We start from the raw sequence: 18,650 nt of genomic DNA on the forward strand, positions 1-18,650 counted from the left end.
CTGTGTGTACTCTGCAACAAGAGAAGCCACCACATTAAGAAGCCCACACACTGCAACTTGAGAGTAACCCCCATTCTTTGCAACTAGAAAAAAACCCATGGGCAGCAATGAAGACCCAACACAATAAAAATAAATAAATTTAATTTTAAATAAATAAATAAATCTCCTACTTGTGGTAACAAAATTCTCTTAAAAGTTCCACATATATTTTTTCTTCCAGTTTTATGGAAATATAATTGACATACCACACGATACAGGTTTAAAATGTACAACATTAGGATTTCATTTATGTACATAACAAAGTGGTTTTCACTAGTGAGCATCCATCATCTCATACATATACAAAGTTAAAGAAAAAGTGTATCTTGTGATGAGAACTCAGGATTTACTCTAACTTTCATGTACAACGTACAGCAGTGTTAATTACACTTATCTTATTGTACATTGCATCCTTCATACTATCTATTTTATAACTGGAAATTTGTACCTTTTGACTGCCTTCATCCAATTTCCCCTCCCCCAACCCCCTAAACCCCAACCCTCCCCCAAAAAGATCTCAAAAGTTCACAAAGTACACAGCACCACAGTTATTAACTTTTACAGAAATAATGAAAATAGTATTAATTTACCACTTGTATATCAAAGGTGACATGTTGCAGCGGGCATGGAGATGTGCCACTCAGATCCTTCTTCAAGAAAGGACTTGCCTCCCTGCTCAGGGGCCAGAGGTATGATAAGCAGATGGCCTTCAGCTGTCAGCCCATTCAGGGTCTGCCTCAGCTTTGGGTCCTGCCCTGCCCATGGCTGCCATATACTATCTGAGGGAGGAAGAAGTACAAAGGGCAGAGTGGGACACTCCATCCGACAATACTGACTCCAGACCTCCCTGTCTCATCATCTGCTTTCAGCAAACCTAACTGCAGTGCAAATTAACTCACACAACCAACATGAACAGAATTGCTATCTCAGACCTCTTCCCGCACCTAAGACTTCAAATCTGGTATATCAGTCATAAATCCTGTTACTACTCCCGAAGACGATTTTCCTTGAGCTCCAAGTAACTAACTGAGTTCCTTTTTAATGGTGAAGCTCTACCTGCTTACCCAATATATTCAGTTCAGTTCAGTCCCTCAGTCATGTCCAACTCTTTGTGACCCCATGGACTGCAGCATGCCAGGCCTCCCTGTCTATCATCAACTCCCAGAGTTTACTCAAACTCATGCCCATGATGTGTTGAGTCAATGATGCCATCCAACCATCTCATCTTCTATCGTCCCCTTCTCCCAACCTTCAATCTTTCCCAGCATCAGGGTCTTTTCAAATGAGTCAGCTCTTCGCATCAGGTAGCCAAAGTATTGGAGTTTCAGCTTCAACATCAGTCCTTCCAATGAATATTCATGGCTGGTTTTAATCTTATTTGAAACCATTTTCTGCTTGATATTAATATGCATGAGCACACCCCACTTAGACACACATAGCTTATAGTTTCCACCACCTCATTGCACCTAATCTTGGTGACACATTGTGGCAGACATGGAAATATGCCACTCAGATGCCAATTGGCTGTGGGAACTTGGGCAATTTATTTACCAATCCATGCTCAATTTCCTTATCTGTAAAATAGGGTTTGTCATCTGATAGGCAAAATAAAGGACAAAAACAGCAAGAACCTAAAGAAGCAGAAGAGATTAAGAAGAGGAGGCAAGAACACACAGAAGAACTGTACAAAAAAGGTCTTAATGACTTGGATAACCACAATGGCATGATCACTCACCTAGAGCCAGTCATCCTGGAGTGTGAAGTCAAGAGGGCACTAGGAAGCATTACAACAAACAAAGCTAGTGGAGGTGATGGAATTCCAGATGAGCTATAAAATCCTAAAAGATGATGTTGTTAAAGTAGTGAACTCAACAGGTCAGCAAATTTGGAAAACTCAGCAATGGCCACAATACTGGGAAAGGTCAGTTTTCATTCCAATCCCAAAGAAGGGCAATGCTGAGTAATGCTCAAACTACCGTACAATTGCACTTCACATACTCTCAAGGTAATGTTCAAAATGCTTCAAGCTAGGCTTCAGCAGTACATGAACTGAGAACTTCCAGATGTACAAACTGGATTTAAATCCATGGGATCATAGAGAAAGCAAGGGAATTCCAGAAAAACATCTGCTTCACTGACTATGCTGAAGCCTTTGACTCTGTGGATCACAACTAACTGTAGAAAATTCTAAAAGAGTTGGTAATACCAGACAACATTTTCTGTCTCCTGGGAAACCAGTACGCAGCAAGAAGCAACAGTTAGAACCAGACACGGAACAACAGACTGGTTCAAAATTGGGAAAGGAGTATGTCAAGTACATATACTGTCACCCTACTTATTTAACTTATATGCAGAGTACACCATGTGAAATGCAGGGCTGGATGAATCAAAAGCTGCAGTCAAGATTGCTGGGAGAAATATAAACAATCTCAGATATGCAGATGATACCACTCTAATGGCAGAAAGGGAAGAGGAACTAAAGAGCCTCTTGATGAAGGTGAAAGAAGAGAGTGAAAAAAACTGCCTTAAAACTCAACATTCAAAAAACTAAGATCACGGCATCTGGTCCCACCACTTAATGGCAAATAGAAGGGGAAAACGTGTAAACAGTGACATATTTTCTTTTCCTGGGCTCCAAAATCACTGTGGATAGTGACTGTAGCCATGAAATTAAAACACTCTTGCCCCTTGGAAGAAAAAGCTATGACAAACCTAGACAGCATATTAAAAAGCAGAGATATCACTTTCTCAACAAAAGTCCATATAGTCAAAGCTATAGTTTTTCCCGTAGTCATGTACAGTTGTGAGAGTTGGACCATAAAGAAGATTGAGTGCCAAAGAATTGATGCTCTCGAATTGTGGTGCTGAAGACTCTTGAGAGTCCCTTGGACTGCAAGGAGATCAAACCATTCGATCCTAAAGGAAATCAACCCTGAATCTTCATCAGAAGGACTGGTGCTGAAGCTGAAGCTCCAGTCCTTTGACAAACTGATCTGAAGAAGTGACTGATTGGAAAATATCCTGATGCTGGGAAAGACTGAGGGCAGGAGGAGAAGGGGGCGACAGAGGATGAGATGACTGGATGGCATCACTGACTCAATGGACATGAGTTTGAGCAAGCTCCATGAGATGGTGAAGGACAGGGAAACTTGATATGCTGCAGTTCCTGGGGTCGCCAAGAGCCAGGCACAATTTGGTGACTAAACAACACCTGGTAGGGTTGTAAATAGTAAATGAGCTAATACTTTAGAAAGTGTGTAGATAGAACAGCCCCTGCCCATATTGTGTATTCAGTAAATGCTACCCATTACCACTATTGGTCAGAGTTTCACATTGCCTGTATATTTTATCTGTCTCAGCAACCAACCTTCTATAATAATCTATTGACTAAGCAACTATAGAAAAAGTTCTTGTATTTCAAACCCTTTACTGATCAGACTGCAGATTAAAAAAAAAGACTGCAGATTTTAGGACCAAGGTTAAATTCGAGACTTTACTTCAGTTCAATTTGTTATCAGCTGAATGTTTTGAATGATTTCATTCCATGAAAACGTAAACCAGATGTGTGAAGATTAAATTGGGAGCATATTTGTAAAAGGCCTTTTTGAACTAGAAAATTTATGAAAATGTGGGATATTTTTCCAACACTGTTAAGAGCTAGACAATTCCTTCAGTTACAATACGATCTTCGCTCTTCAAGTAAAATTTCGCCTCTTCAGCAAAGTGATTTCCCCCTTGGTGGTTCAAAAGCTCAAATGAAACCAATTAAACAGGAATAATTTTAAAATAACAATGAAGACATATGGATAGTCTACCATGGGGCAAAGTTCTGAAGATGTTGAAATGACTGTAAAACATTAAGAACCAAATGTTGACATCTATTATTAATCTTAGGAAATCATTTAGTTCAGTCCTCCCAAAGATTCTGTAAATAAGATGTTAGACGTCCTTCAATGCCGAAGAAATTTATTCACATGTCCAAGAAGAGCAAATTTAGGAAAAACAAAAGCTGCCCTTGCTTTTGACCACAAGTTAGGAATTTTCTATCATTGGTGCAGCGCCTGAAAATAAGATTCAACTTTCTCGACTTGGCTATTTCTATGGGGCCTTGAAAATCTAAAATATTGCAAACAATTGGACTCACTGCTTAATTCTTCCCGTACTTCAACGAATTCCTTCCAAGAAGTGTGCATATTTCAAGATGCCAATTTGGAAAAACAGAGACGGATCTTACACAAAATGCAATTGAACACACGGCTCGAAGCCTTTTGCTGTGCTGTTTTTAAACCAGGGAGGGGGATAGGAGAACTAAGCTTAAAACACCCGAAGTAGCAGCTATCAAACAAGTGTTCTAGAGCGCTGGGCGTTCCTAGGGGAGGGAGCCACTAGCGGAGGGTGCAAAGACACAGCAAGCGGACTCTTTCCCATTGACACTGCTGAGACGCCACCATCCCTACATATTCCTACATGTGGCTCCCGACCCCATGGGCGGTCACCAGGGAGCTCTGGAGAGAGCAGCGCCCCGGGGACATCACGCTCAGCTCCCAGCTCGGCCCACTAGGGGCCCCCGACAAGCCAGCTTCTGGGAGAGGCGGGGAAGAGAGAGGGCGTTTTCTGCCCGGATTCCAGTGGGAAAACAAGGAAAAGAGGAGGCGGTTGCGCAACCTGGGCTTGGGGTGCGGCTCCGGGAACAAAGAGCGCGAACAGCCGAGGCTCTGCAAATGCACTCAAATCAACACCGGGGCTGAGCCCTACTGCATAAGGGCACGCAGGTTTCTCGAAGCCAATCCAGCGCTACAGGATCACAAGGGCTATCTCGCAGCACCCAGGGCTCTGCATTGTAAACAAACGCCCGGGCTGCTCGAACCCAGGGACATTTGAAAACTATCGCTTCTCGTCGGGTATTAGCTCAGCCTCAAGCGAACGCCCTAATCCGGAGCGTTAGCGGCGGCTGCGGCCGGCTCGCTCCTCAACCGAGCTTGGTCCTTTCCTTTGGTCCCGCCCCACTGCTCAGCGCGGATAGGTGGCGGGGAGCAATTCTGGCGCTGATTGGGCGGCGGCAAAGTCGCTCATGGAGACTGTAAGTGGGGGTGCCCTAGCGTGCTAAATTTATCTTCAGACAAGCGACCGCGCCAGCCGCGAATCGGATGTCTATGGAGGTGGCATAGGCGATATCCCTGAGCTGAGAGCATCGCCCGGCCCCCCGAATCCTTCTTCCCTCTGTTTTGTTTTTCATTTTCCCCCTTCCTCCCCCCTCCCCCCTCCAGTCCGCGACGACTGGCTCTTGACCCCGTTCAGGCCTCGGTGAAGGTGAGGACCAGAGCCGCCGTGGCGGCTGAGTAGTGCGCTCTGAAATGGCCGCTGCTGTGAGCTTTGTAAAATGGCGGGCGCCGGCTCTGCTGGGGACCGCGGCGCTGCTCTGCGGCCCAGCCGCAGCAGAGACCATTCTCTTTATCGCTGATGGAGATGAAAGAGAAAGATAGAGTCGGGTTCTGAGACGGTTTCCTGTGGTTGTTAGCTAAGGCGACCGCCCGGGGACGCGAGAGGAGTTCCGTAGGCGAGGGTGGACTCCCACAGGAAGCCAGCCCAAGCTGTGGCTGGCTGCGCGCACCTGTGACAAGGAGGAGCCGAGGGATGTAGCTGGCTGGGCAGCCCATCGAAGTGACCGTTTTAAAAAGCACTTAGGTACTCGATGGGGTGTCCGTGCCCACTTCCTACCTCAGCCTTTTGAACAGTCTGCACTCCACCCCAGCCCTCCTGCCCCAAGGGTATTGTTCAAAGCAGGAACCACCTGAGGGAGGGGGTGAATGGATGGTGTTACCGGTCAGTTTAGCCAGAAGAGACACAAGATGAGGGTTCCCCCCGGTCCTTTTCAGGGAGTCAAATAGAAACTTTAATCTTTAGGGAGTCCAGTCTCTTTGTCCTCGAGAGATTCAGGAGAGCACCTCTGAAAAGGTGGAGATTAGGCCCTCCTTCCTGAAAACAAAGCGCATCACTCCGTTGTGTCCTTCCCTAGCAGCAAGGGAGAGGGATTGTAAACTTTTAGGTCACCCATTGACTCCACGAAGTTCTCTGCAACTAAGGGCCGTTCAGGACTGTGGTAGAACAGTCTGCTCTTCTGCTGCCAATAATGAAGGTGTACGGCATTCTGCTGCCAGTTTGAGACCCTCGGCTTTCTGGCAATAGTAACCCATTGTATAGATCATTCATTTCTCTGTGCACCATCCAACTCCTGGTCCCAGATTTTTAGTGCTTGTGAAATTAAGATATTTGGGGACACACAAGCAGTGACTAGGCACTTGGGATCTGCAGTCGAACTTTCTGGGTATGTTCTTAGTTCTTCACAGATGCGTTAACTTAGCAGGGGACTTAAGCTCCCATTTGTTCATCTTTAAAGGATTATTAATAATAGTCCCTAACTCCCAAGTTCGTTTTGAGGATTAAATGAGCTCATCTGTGAGGGATTTCGCAGTTACTGGCACACGGTAAACAATGATCACTCAGTGAATGTTAGTAACCTTAAGGAATCTTGGTTATTGAGACAAGAGTGGTTATAACAAAAAGGCATAGTTCTTGTAACGTTTTGGTGTATAATTCCATTTTAGATTACTTAAGATGCTTAGTTTTAGAGACATTAAGTTGTAGCTATGCTTGAAAAAGTTAGGTTTAGTTTCTGAGAGTTTTATGTCTTTCTATGAGTCAGTGGATGGGGAAGCATTTCAAACAATGAAATTACCAGAGAAATAGGATAAAATACTAGCACTTTTATTATGTTAGACGTCTATTTCGGTTTGAGATCTGCCTTTCAGTGAGGAATCATTTGCACTGCCCGGCTCTAAAATAAATTGTAAAGAATGGTCATCTTAGAGGTTTGTAGCTAGTTCTATTTTTACAGTGTCTAATTTTAATTTTTCTCATTCTAGGCTTTGGTTACTCCCCTTCCACCCTATCCCTTAATTTTATTTTTTTGAAGAGTCTGCATTTCAAGCTTCCAAGGTGGAGAGTGATTGCAGAAGAGAGTGCTCCTCATTTCAGGTATCTTACCCTCTAGCTGTTAATAGGAAAACCGTTTTGATCAGGATATAATAAAAGAATCCAAAGATTACTCTGTAGCCAAATCAGAAGTTTAAATCAAAAGTAACTGCATTTAGATAGACACTAAAGTTGAATGCCTTTAACCTTATAAAGCTAGTATTCTTTAGAAGTCCTAAAATTTGTATTACCATTCCATTTTATGATGCTTTTTAAAAAGTATTGTGTGAGGAATAAACCTATTAAAATGAGAGTTTATGTTTTCTTTAGGTCCTTGTTAAGCCTTCACCTAAAGAATAATGGGATGCTGAGTACTTAGTAAAATATATGCATTACTTTGAATGAGTCTCATTTGGGATAATATAAATATTTATGTAATTTTAAGTCCAAAGAAATAGTAGCTAATTTTTGGATTACACTTTATTTTTCAGTGTTAACACACAATATTTATATATAACAGAATTCTATATCTTGCAAAACTTTGAACTGTTTGTGTGTTTTTGAAGTAGCTCGTCAGAATAGTTGTGAGCCCTGAAGGAAGCCTTAAGATGTGTAACAATGTCAACAATGAGTGTATCTAATGGCAGTAGGCATCAGAAAGCTAAGAGATTCCAAGATACTGTGTACAGTGAAAGGGTATACAGTGGGTGATTATGGCCCCATGCTGCCTGTTTTTGGAAATAGAGATTTATTGGAACACAGCTGTGCCCTTCTAATGTATTGTCTATGGCTGCTGCCATTCTCCAACTACAGAGTTGAGTAGTTGTAATAGAGACCATATGGCCCATCAGGTAAAAAACATTTATCATATGGTACTTTATGGGAAAAATTGGCCAACCCTGCCATGGGACCTCAAGATCCCTTCCTTAAAAATACACTTATCAGCTCTTTATTATTTCTTGGTCCAATGGTTCCCAAACTATGTTTTATAGAGTATTAGTGTTATCTAAGTTAATGAACATTGTGAGAAAAAGATAAATGCTATCAATAGTTTTTTCTTTATAATTTATTTTAAAATGTAAGTTTAAGACTACTAAACTCATTTCTATAGCTTTTATTTTTATGTGATAATCTACCTTTAACAAAAGGTGTGCCATACCCGAGAGCACCAGGAAGTCGAATGAGAGATCACCTGATACACGAACGTGTGATGTTCCATCTGCGCATTGATGCATAGGCAGCATTTACAAATTAACTGATGTGTTGCTATATATCATCTCTTTGATGATTGCTCATCTTCTATGTATCCTGTCTTATAATGTCAACACGTTTGTAATACTCAGTGTTTATGCTAAATTAACCATGTTTTGTACCACAAATTCATTGCCTATGGATCTGTTGCTGAAACAAGGAAGTCTTAAACAAGAAGTAGAATCTTTTTGTTATCAAATTGTGTCTGAATCACATGATCAAAAGGTTGGAATATTACAAAGTGAAGATGAGCAGTTGCAGCCTTCAGTTTCTAAAAATTCAGAAGGTGAGCTTTCCAGGGTTAAATTTATGTCCAATTCCAACAAAATAACTACTTTTAGTAAGAAACCAAAAAGAAGAAAATATGATGAAAGTTATTTGTCTTTTGGATTTACTTACTTTGGAAATAGAGATGCACCTCATGCTCAGTGTGTATTATGTAAGAAAATTTTATCAAATAGCTCTTTGGCCCCTAGTAAGCTTCGAAGACATTTGGAAACTAAACATGCTGCATATAAAGACAAAGACATAAGTTTTTTCAAACAACATCTTGATTCACCTGAAAATAATAAACCCCCAACACCTAAAATTGTCAATACAGATAATGAAAGTGCTACAGAAGCATCATACAATGTAAGTTACCATATAGCCCTGAGTGGAGAGGCTCATACTATTGGAGAGTTGCTTATCAAGCCTTGTGCAAAAGATGTCGTGATGCGGATGTTTGACGAACAGTATAGTAAAAAAATAGACGCAGTACAGCTATCAAACAGTACCGTTGCTCGTCGAATTAAGGATCTAGCTGCTGACATTGAAGAGGAACTTGTTTGTAGACTGAAAATTTGTGATGGGTTTTCACTGCAACTAGATGAATCAGCTGATGTTTCAGGACTTGCTGTGCTGCTCGTGTTTGTTCGTTACAGGTTTAATAAGTCTATTGAGGAAGACCTACTCTTATGTGAATCTTTGCAAAGTAATGCCACTGGTGAAGAAATTTTCAACTGCATCAACAGTTTTATGCAGAAACATGAAATTGAATGGGAAAAATGTGTTGATGTTTGTAGTGATGCTTCTAGGGCAATGGATGGGAAAATTGCTGAGGCTGTCACCTTGATAAAATATGTGGCTCCCGAAAGCACCAGTAGTCACTGCCTATTATATAGACATGCACTAGCAGTTAAAACAATGCCTACATCTCTGAAAAATGTGCTAGATCAAGCAGTACAAATCATCAATTATATTAAAGCTCGACCACATCAATCCAGACTACTAAAAATTTTATGTGAAGAAATGGGGGCCCAGCATACAGCACTTCTTCTAAATACAGAGGTAAGGTGGCTTTCCCGAGGTAAAGTTCTTGTGAGACTTTTTGAGCTTCGTCGTGAACTGTTGGTTTTCATGGATTCTGCTTTTCGACTGTCTGATTGTTTAACGAATTCATCTTGGCTGCTAAGACTTGCATATCTTGCAGATATTTTTACTAAATTAAATGAGGTTAATCTGTCGATGCAAGGAAAAAATGTGACAGTTTTTACAGTATTTGATAAAATGTCATCATTGTTAAGAAAATTGGAATTTTGGGCCTCATCTGTCGAAGAAGAAAACTTTGATTGTTTCCCTACACTCAGTGACTTTTTGACTGAAATTAATTCCACAGTTGATAAAGATATTTGTAGTGCCATTGTGCAGCACCTAAGGGGTTTGCGTTCTACTCTGTTAAAATATTTTCCTGTAACAAATGACAGTCATGCTTGGGTTAGAAATCCATTTACAGTAACTGTTAAACCAGCCTCTTTAGTGGCACGGGACTATGAGAGCCTGATTGATTTAACATCTGATTCTCAAGTGAAACAAAATTTCAGTGAACTTTCACTAAATGATTTTTGGAGTAGCCTAATTCAGGAGTACCCAAGTGTTGCACGGCGTGCAGTTCGCGTACTTCTGCCTTTTGCTACAATGCACCTGTGTGAGACAGGCTTTTCATATTATGCTGCCACAAAAACAAAATACAGGAAAAGACTGGATGCTGCACCTCATATGCGGATCCGACTTAGCAACATTACACCTAATATTAAGCGAATATGTGATAAAAAGACACAAAAACACTGTTCTCATTAAAGTTGGAGGGTTATGCATGCCTCTGGATAGCCAAATATAAGATGAAAATAAAAGATGATTTACTTCACTGATGGTATCTTGGGGTTTTAAATAAAATTATTCAAATTTTTTACACTTTAGATTTTAAGAAAGGTAAAGAATCACAGATTTAAACATGTACTACTGTTGGTGATTCTTCTTCACATTGTAATTTCAAAGGGTTCCATGGTGATGGCTGTGGAAAATACTGACTCACAGGATAAAGTTACAGTTCCTTAGCATGACATTCCTTTTTAGGATCTCATCAGTGCCAATCTTTCTAACCATGCCACCCTGTAGCTCTCCAGTCACAGGGACCTTCTTGCCTAAACATACCACTGTTTCATGCTTTCAAGTGTCAAAAAACCATTCCTTCTCCTTGATTCCTGAAAAACTCCTATTTCCTTTTCAACCCATTGATTTAATTTATCTTCGGTTTTGCATTCTCTTTATTTTTTGTGTATGTCTCAACTGTGATCCTCTTGGTGTTTTCATAATTCCCAGTGTTACTGGACTGAGCTGTTATATGGTCTTATCCAGCTCTGTGTCTCCATTATCTGGTAGAAGACCTTGCTAAAGTAGAGGCTAAATAAAGGAAAAATCGTTGGTGAAAGTGAATCAGTGAAAAATGGAATAGGATATGGTAGTTATATTTGTTTGTTCTTGTGTATTGATACTACTCTCTGTGGTCTTGGCTCAGTTACTCAGTTACCTAGAATTTAGTGTGGCCATTAGGCAGAAGTTACTGGAGAATGTCAGGGCTTTGGTTCAAGCTGAATACTAGGGGAGATGGAGGGAGTATGAAAAACATTTTCAGGTCAGCAACTCAGGGTTAAGTATTTTTGTGTTATTCCTGTAGTAGTATTTTGTGTTATTCCTGTAGTAGGCTACTAGATAGCCACAGATAGCCATTATTTATTTAATCTTAATTATTCAAACTTATTTCCCATTTTGAGGAAGAGGAGTGTCTCCCCTTTCAAGGTGGAACATGATACAGGATTTTAGTTCTCTGAACAGAGATTGAACCCAGGCCCGCAGCAGTGAGAGCTCAGAGTCCTAACCACTGGACTACCAGGAAATTCCCTAACTAGCTTTTCAACTTTGCTCAGTCTGAGCCTTCCTGAACCTATTATCTCATTTGTAAAATTTTAATTATGCCTTCTCTGAAGAATTAATAAGATGAAATGAGTATGTATATAAATCTAACAGTAGATAGTCAGATCAGTGTCTTACATTAGTTCTTGCCATATTCAACCATGTCCCAGTCAAACTTCACTCCACACTGACTCTTCCAGTCTAAATGTTTATTCTCTGTGAAGATGCAACAGCACTCCAGGCTATAGGGCCTGACCTAATCTGAGACAGCAAGATTGAGTATTTTTAGCCCAGGTTCTTTTCTCCTTTGTCACATCATTAAGCACTTATTTATCTTTCAGTCACCCAATTAGGTGATTTTATGTTATCAGTAATCTTTATGACAATCCTGTGGGATTAGGTAATTTTTTAATTTGCCTAGAGTCACAATAAATAGCAGAAGTTAGTTTAAAATGGTCTTTTCTGGCAGTACTTTAGCCATCATTGCATTTCAAACGTTTCTAAGAGCATGAGACAATGACTTGGGATTATGGCTAAAAGCTCCCTACTGAAATGTGCACCTTTCTTTGAAATCTGTTGTGGTTTCTTCTCTAAACTCATCCAAAATAGCCATCTACATCAAAGTATGACTGCTTATTTTAATATAAAAAATGTAGCATAGGGATTAAATTGCTATTAAGTAAAATTAATTCTCTAGAAAGATTTCATCCTAACTACTCACACATGCAGTACTAATCTCAGAATTAAATGTATCCTATTTTAAGAAATATGTACGATGCTTTCATGTGTCCATCTGGCTGGTTCCTCAAGTGGAAGAAAGAACCTGATTCTCTGTGTGATTTCTGAACCCAAGCCTTTGCTTAAGTTACCTGTCCAGGATGTCAGCCTCTTGAGATACAAGGCCTCACTTTCTAATCCTTTGTCCCTAACCACTTCCTCTGAGAGTCTCCTTTTCTGCATTTAAGCCCAAGTCTATTGACTTGAGACTCTGCTAACTGCTACTAGATCTGTTTAATGCCAACACTACCCATCTTGGTTCTTGATGTCAACTCCTTACCTGCTCCATAACCTATCAGGACTAATCTATGGGTACTGTGTACAGCTAGTGAGAATAAACTTTTCTACATAAAGGTGGGTCTTATACTTGTTGAATGATAGGCAAGTCTTGTTCCAGACAGCAATTTCTGTACTATTCTAACCTACTGAAATTCCATGACTGAATCCCAAAAGATTCTTTTCCTTTATGTTTACACTCTACCTCCTTCAGAATCAGCCTTCCTTAAATACAACCAAAGTAGACAAAGTTAAGCCTTGGGCACTGAGATTCCCTTTCTTTTGTACCTCCAATGCCCTTTGTTTACCCTTCTGCCAGTATTCTGTTAGGTTCTGGATGTTAGAAACTCTGTTTGGAACTAGAGAGAAGATTGACAAACCCCTTCACGCAAAAAAGAAAACCATAGGAAGAAATGGATGGCATTCTTAATATTGCAAGAGAGATTTAGGGCCTAAATAACATGGCACCTTCAAATGACAGCTACCCTGCCTATGCACAAAACAGTGAAGTTCCCATAATGTGTCCCAACCTAAGAGGGCTTTCCCACTTTGTTTTTTTTTTTGCCAGTTCCTGAAATTAATTTAACTGGATCCACACTTTCCTTAAAATATCAACAGTTGTTTTTTGTATTAGACAAGGCTCTCAATTGTAATTTATAGGAAACCAAATCAAACTTATCAGGTACTTCCCTGGCCAGTCCAGTGACTAAGACTCCATGCTTCCACTGCAGGGGGCACAGGATTGAACCCTGGCCAGGAAACTAGATCCCACATGGGGCTGTGCCATCTCCCTCCATACCCTCCACCGCTGCCTAGCCCAAGAAAGGCCAAATCAGCTTAAGAAAGTTTACTTACTGGTCAGTGTTTGTAGTAGCCTCAGGGATGACTGGATCTGTTTAGATGATATTATCAGGGATCTCTTCATCTCTGGCTTTTTGTTTTGTTGTATTGAGGTATAGTTAAAATACAATATTAAATGTACATTATCCCACTTTTAATTCACATGTTTCAAGTACAGCTGACCCTTGAACAACACAGGTTTAAATTGCTTGGGTCCACTTATACCCAGATTTTTTTCAGTAGTAAATTATAGAGTATTTACACTATCCATGGTTAGTTAAATCTGTGGCTAGAGAGGGCTGACTAATATGCAGATTTTCAACTTTGTAAAGGGTTGGCACCCCTGACCCCATGTTCAAAGGTCAACTGTAATTGAAATTGCCTTGATTTTTTTTTTTTGTCTTTTTAAAAAATGTTATTAAAGTTTAGTTGATTTACAGTGTTGTGTTGATTTCTGCTATACAGCAAAGTGATTCAGTTATTTATATCTTTTTCATATTCTTTTCCAGTATGATTTATCACAGGGTATTGAATATAGTTCCCTGTGCTATACCTTATTGTTTGTTTATTCATCCTATACATAACAGTATAATAATTGTATCTGCTAATCCCAAACTCCGAGTCCTTCCCTGCCTACTGCCTTTCCACCTGCCTGGATTTCTTAATGAGGATCATTTCTTGTGTCAGTCTTGCCGTAGTACCACGTGTTGTTGTTCAGTTGTTAAGTCGTGTTGGTCTCTTTGCAGCAAACTCCATGGACTGTAACCCACCAGGCTCCTCTGTCCATGGGATTTCCCAGGCAAGAATACTGGAATAAGTTGCCATTTCCTTCACTAAGGGATCTTCCCGACCCAAGGCTCGAACCCTTGTCTCCTGAATTGGCAGGTGGATTCTTTGCCACTGAGTCACCTGAGTACCACACATATACTATATAAATACACAAATGGTAATCTCTTATAGCTTAGAATTCTTTTGGATCACTCATAGAGTTTAGAAAATTTCTAATCATACTGTAAGTGCTCAGTGAATTGAATTCCCTAACTTGAAAGGTACAAGTATTACAGTGAAATATAATTCATACTATAACATTATGAAAATTAGCTTTAAAATCCTTGTCCCACTTAAATCAGGTAGTAACTTTTTGTCTTTTTTTTTTTTTTCACTCTATACAAGGTTTCTTTTTTTGTAGGAAAATATACAGTACACAAAATTTAACCATTTTAAGCACTTTTAAGTATATAGTTCAGTGACATTAAGGACATTGACAGTGTTGCGCAACCATCAGGATCATCCATCTCCAGAACTTTTTCATCTCCCCATACTGAAACTATCCCCATTAAATACTAATTCCCCACAATTCCCCTCCCCTAGTCCCTAGCATCCATCATTCTTACTTTCTGTCTCTGTGAATTTGGCTAATCTTGGGACCTCATGGTGGAATCATAGAGTATTTGTCCTTTGTCTGATTTCATTCTGCTTATAATGTCTTCTAGGTTTGACAGTGTTGTAGCATATGTCAGAATTTCCTCTTTTTAAGGCTAAGTAGTAGTCCATGTGTGTGTGTGTGTACATTTTGTTTATCCATTCATCCATCAGTGAACATTTGGGTTATATCTGTCTTTGGCTACTATGAATAATACCATTCATATATTCATGTGAACTCCCATGTGAACATGGGAGTACAAATATCTTTTGACTCCCCAGAGCAGCATTTCTTTAATAAGCTCCCCTATTTCCTTAAAAGTGCAATTTTTTATTCTCCAAAATAAACTCACATATAACTCCTGAAAGAATCCATAGCTGTGTAAATCTAGATGCCTTTGGAACATACATATGTTATTTAATTTTTTAAAGTTGGTATAATTGCACCGTTAATTAGTGCAATGGAAAGAATTCTGAAGCAGCTGTCAAGAGACTTGTATTCTGCAACTAATTAACTGCCTTAAGTTCATCCTCTCTAGGCTTTGGTTGCTTCGCTTAGGAAATGAAAGGGGTTGAACTAGAATGAGTTCTAAGGTTCTTGTCAAATAAGATAAAAACTTTAACCTAAATAAAGACTAGAGTTATGAAAAGATGTGCTCAGTTATTTGAAATACAGGTTTTTTCCCTTGGAAGCCAAACTTTTTTTTTTTTTTGTAATTGAAGTGTAGTTGATTTACAGTGTTGTATCAATTTCTGCTGTAGAGCAAAGTGACTCAGTTACACACACACACATATATACATTCTTTTCCATTATGGTTTATCATGGGGTATTGCATATAGTTCCCTGTGCTTGATAGTAGGACCTTATTGTTTAAGACAGGTTTTTTCTTTTTGACCTAACCACTCGGCTTGCAGGATCTTAGTTCCTTGACAGGTATCAAGCCTGTGCCCCCAGCAATGGAAGCATCGAGTCCTAACCACTGGACCAGCAGGGAATTCCCATAAACCAAGCTTATTATATGAATCTTAAACTATAATGCTTTTCAACAACCAAATGATGAAATTTATAAATTGCTCCATTGTGGGATGCTTACTAAGTGAAAGGAATGAAATGTTTTTTTTTGGAAGGGGAAATTTAGAAAACATTGGAAAAACTAAAATATGTTTGGTTATGACTATGTTGGAATCTAATATAGTTTAAGGAATAACTTATGCATCAGGCAGGTTGCAGTGGAATTTATTGACTAATCCCCTGCATCTTTTTTTTTCTCTCCCAGATTGTACTCTTGATTTTCTTTCAGGTACCTACTTTTCCCCTACATAATCCATATTCTTAAGTAAAAGCTGACCCCACTTCAGCTTTAGGTATGAACTTGTTTTAAGATAGTTTTTTTCACCCCAATTCACAATAGGAAACAGATTTTACATTATAATCTAGTTGTGAGTATGTGTAAGCACCAAAGTGTCATAAAACAGTACTAATCCTTCATATGTGCAATGTAGTTGCAAATATATTTAATCTTTTTCAATGATGAGGACTCAAAAGATTAATTTCTTGATCCATTCTTAGGTCATAATCCATCATTTGAAAAATATCAGTGAATGTAATGCCATTGCTCTTAAAAAAAATTGTTCAGGGAACCTGCCTCTAAGCTTGTTGAAGCATACTATTATTCTGGCCACAGAAATTGGCCCAGGAATAGCTTGTGACCCAATACAAGCAAGTGAAAGGCAAGAGCAGTATTACAGGGGCTTTGACAAAAGATGCTTCCTCACTCTTAAGAAAGAGATAAATATCCTGTGTGCTTGGGAGACCTGGAATTGCTGCAACTCTTTAGCTACCAGCGTGAGGATAAAGCCAATATGTAGAAGAGGGCACAGCCAAAAAAATCAGAAATCAGAACCCTGATGGAACCAAACTTGATCACTTTGCTGCCTTTAATTTTTTTGTTACCTAGGTCAATAAAACTCTTTACTGTTTAAGACCCTTTACATTGGGTTTTCCATTACTATAGACAGAATCCTCTTAACATATCTAACAGTCTAAAGGGAAAACAATATAAAGCTAGAATTTATTGATAAACTTAGCTGCAATGATTAGTTCCATCCCAACTCAAGTAATCTGATCTCTGGTTATTATGCCATCTACCATAGTGCTATTACTCAAAACTCTGTCACTGGTTATATTTTATAGGTCAGAAACTAAATCAGCATGTATATTGACATTATGAGATTTTATCAAATGCTGTTTCTCTTAATGGGACAACTTGGTAATAAATGGATTTTATGTATTAGTTTAGGCTGGCCTAGTAAGGAATCTGGTATATAATTCAGATTAGAAATTAAACTTGAAAACATCTTCAGTTTGCCTTTAATTTGCTGAAGATAAATGTGATGGGATTTTTTTTTTTAACTTTTTAAGGTTTAATAAGTCACATGTTTTGTAGGGGAAATGATCATCCAGAAATAATTTTCTTTCAAAGTTGTCAACAAGTTCCCTGTAAGATTGTTTTAACTTCTCAGAAAAGTTATGTGTTGACAAAGCAAAATCTGTTACTTGACAGTTCACAAGGTTTTCTTGACAAATACTTTTGAGCAAAATAAACCTTTCCCCAAACAGGCTGGGACTTCAGGTTTAAGGTGGTTATCTAAATGCCTACATTTGTCTGTTGTACAAAATAAAATAAGTCAGAAAGAGAAAAACAAATGTCATATATTAATGCAAGTATGTGGAATCTAGAAAAATGGTACAGATCAATCTAGTCCCAGAGCAGGAACAGAGATGTGAACATAGAGACCAGATGTGTGGACGCAGGGGGAAGGGATTGTGTGGGATAAATTGGGAGATAGGTTTGACATGAATATACTACCATTTGTAAAACATCGCTAATGGGAACCTGTGGTATAGTCCAGTGAGCTCAGCTCACTGCTCTGTGATGACCTAGATGGGTGAGTTGAGGGTGGGAGAGGGAGGTTCAGGAGGGAAGGGATGTGTGTGTGTGTGTGTGTCTGTCTGTCTGTCTGTATCTATAGCTGACTAACTTCATTGTACAGCAGAAACTAACAACAACATTGTAAAGCAGTTATGCCCCTTTTAAAAATAAATAAATGCTTACATTCGACTCTTCCCTTCCTAAAAGTCCATAGACATGATGAAAGAAATACCAAATTTAGTCAGAATCCACAGAAACAAAAAGGAGTAAAGATGTCATTACTCTCAAAGTATTTACATTCTAGTGGAAAAGACTGTTAAGTGCTACTAGGTAAATAAAACAGGTTAATGAAGGAGAATGTTAATTGAGTTAATCTGAGATGGTCTCTTTATCTAGTCAAATACTGAAACACAGCTATGCTTCAGCTTTGTATTACATCACTGCCAGTGAAATTCACTCAAATCAGAAGGAAGTTGATGATAAAGTAAACACATTTCCAAGTCATAAAATACTAAAAACACACTACTCAAAAAGATTAAAACAAAACCTTTATATTTTCATTTCCAATTGTATAAAAATGAATGTAAGCTCCATGGGGGCAGAGACCTTGTTTTTCTTATCCGCCTCTATTTTCAGAGCCTCAAATATGTCTGACACCTAGTGCTTATATAAGTGTTAAATGTCAACATGGTAGAGATGGGGAAAGTCTAGGTTTGAATCTCCACTCTGACACTTTTAAAGTTGTAGAACCTTGGACAAGTCACTTAAATTCTCTCGACCCTCAGTTTCTTCTTCTGTAAAAGAGGAATAATATTTTAGTCTCCATTTTTCCAGTATGTTTTTTACAAACACCACCAAGCAGTTTTCCAGTTCTCAGCAGATACTATCTGTGGTGTCCTACAATTTAAT

General features: G+C 39.2%; 1 protein-coding gene across 3 annotated transcripts; it reads left to right on the forward strand.

Moving 5' to 3' along the window:
* The first annotated feature begins 4,686 nt into the window (after nt 1-4,686).
* Nucleotides 4,687-10,456, forward strand: ZBED5 (zinc finger BED-type containing 5). Of its 3 annotated transcripts, none has more exons than XM_043902997.1 (3): nt 4,687-5,349; nt 6,963-7,074; nt 8,123-10,456. In XM_043902997.1, exon 3 carries the CDS (start codon nt 8,296-8,298, stop codon nt 10,378-10,380), a length of 2,085 nt encoding a protein of 694 aa, XP_043758932.1. In that variant the 5' UTR covers nt 4,687-5,349; nt 6,963-7,074; nt 8,123-8,295; the 3' UTR covers nt 10,381-10,456. The 3 variants fall into 3 exon arrangements, with proteins under 3 accessions (XP_043758932.1, XP_043758942.1, XP_043758924.1); XM_043903007.1 differs by having other exon boundaries at nt 8,160-10,456; XM_043902989.1 differs by having other exon boundaries at nt 6,963-10,456.
* Nucleotides 10,457-18,650: the final 8,194 nt, after the last annotated feature.

The sequence above is a fragment of the Cervus elaphus genome, chromosome 1 (assembly GCF_910594005.1).
Source record: "Cervus elaphus chromosome 1, mCerEla1.1, whole genome shotgun sequence".
Classification (NCBI taxonomy): domain Eukaryota; kingdom Metazoa; phylum Chordata; class Mammalia; order Artiodactyla; family Cervidae; genus Cervus; species Cervus elaphus.

What these genes read in the sequence shown, in the direction of transcription:
- ZBED5 (XM_043902989.1), top strand. Translation starts at nt 8,296, where the DNA reads ATGATTGCTCATCTTCTATGTATCCTGTCTTATAATGTCAACACGTTT.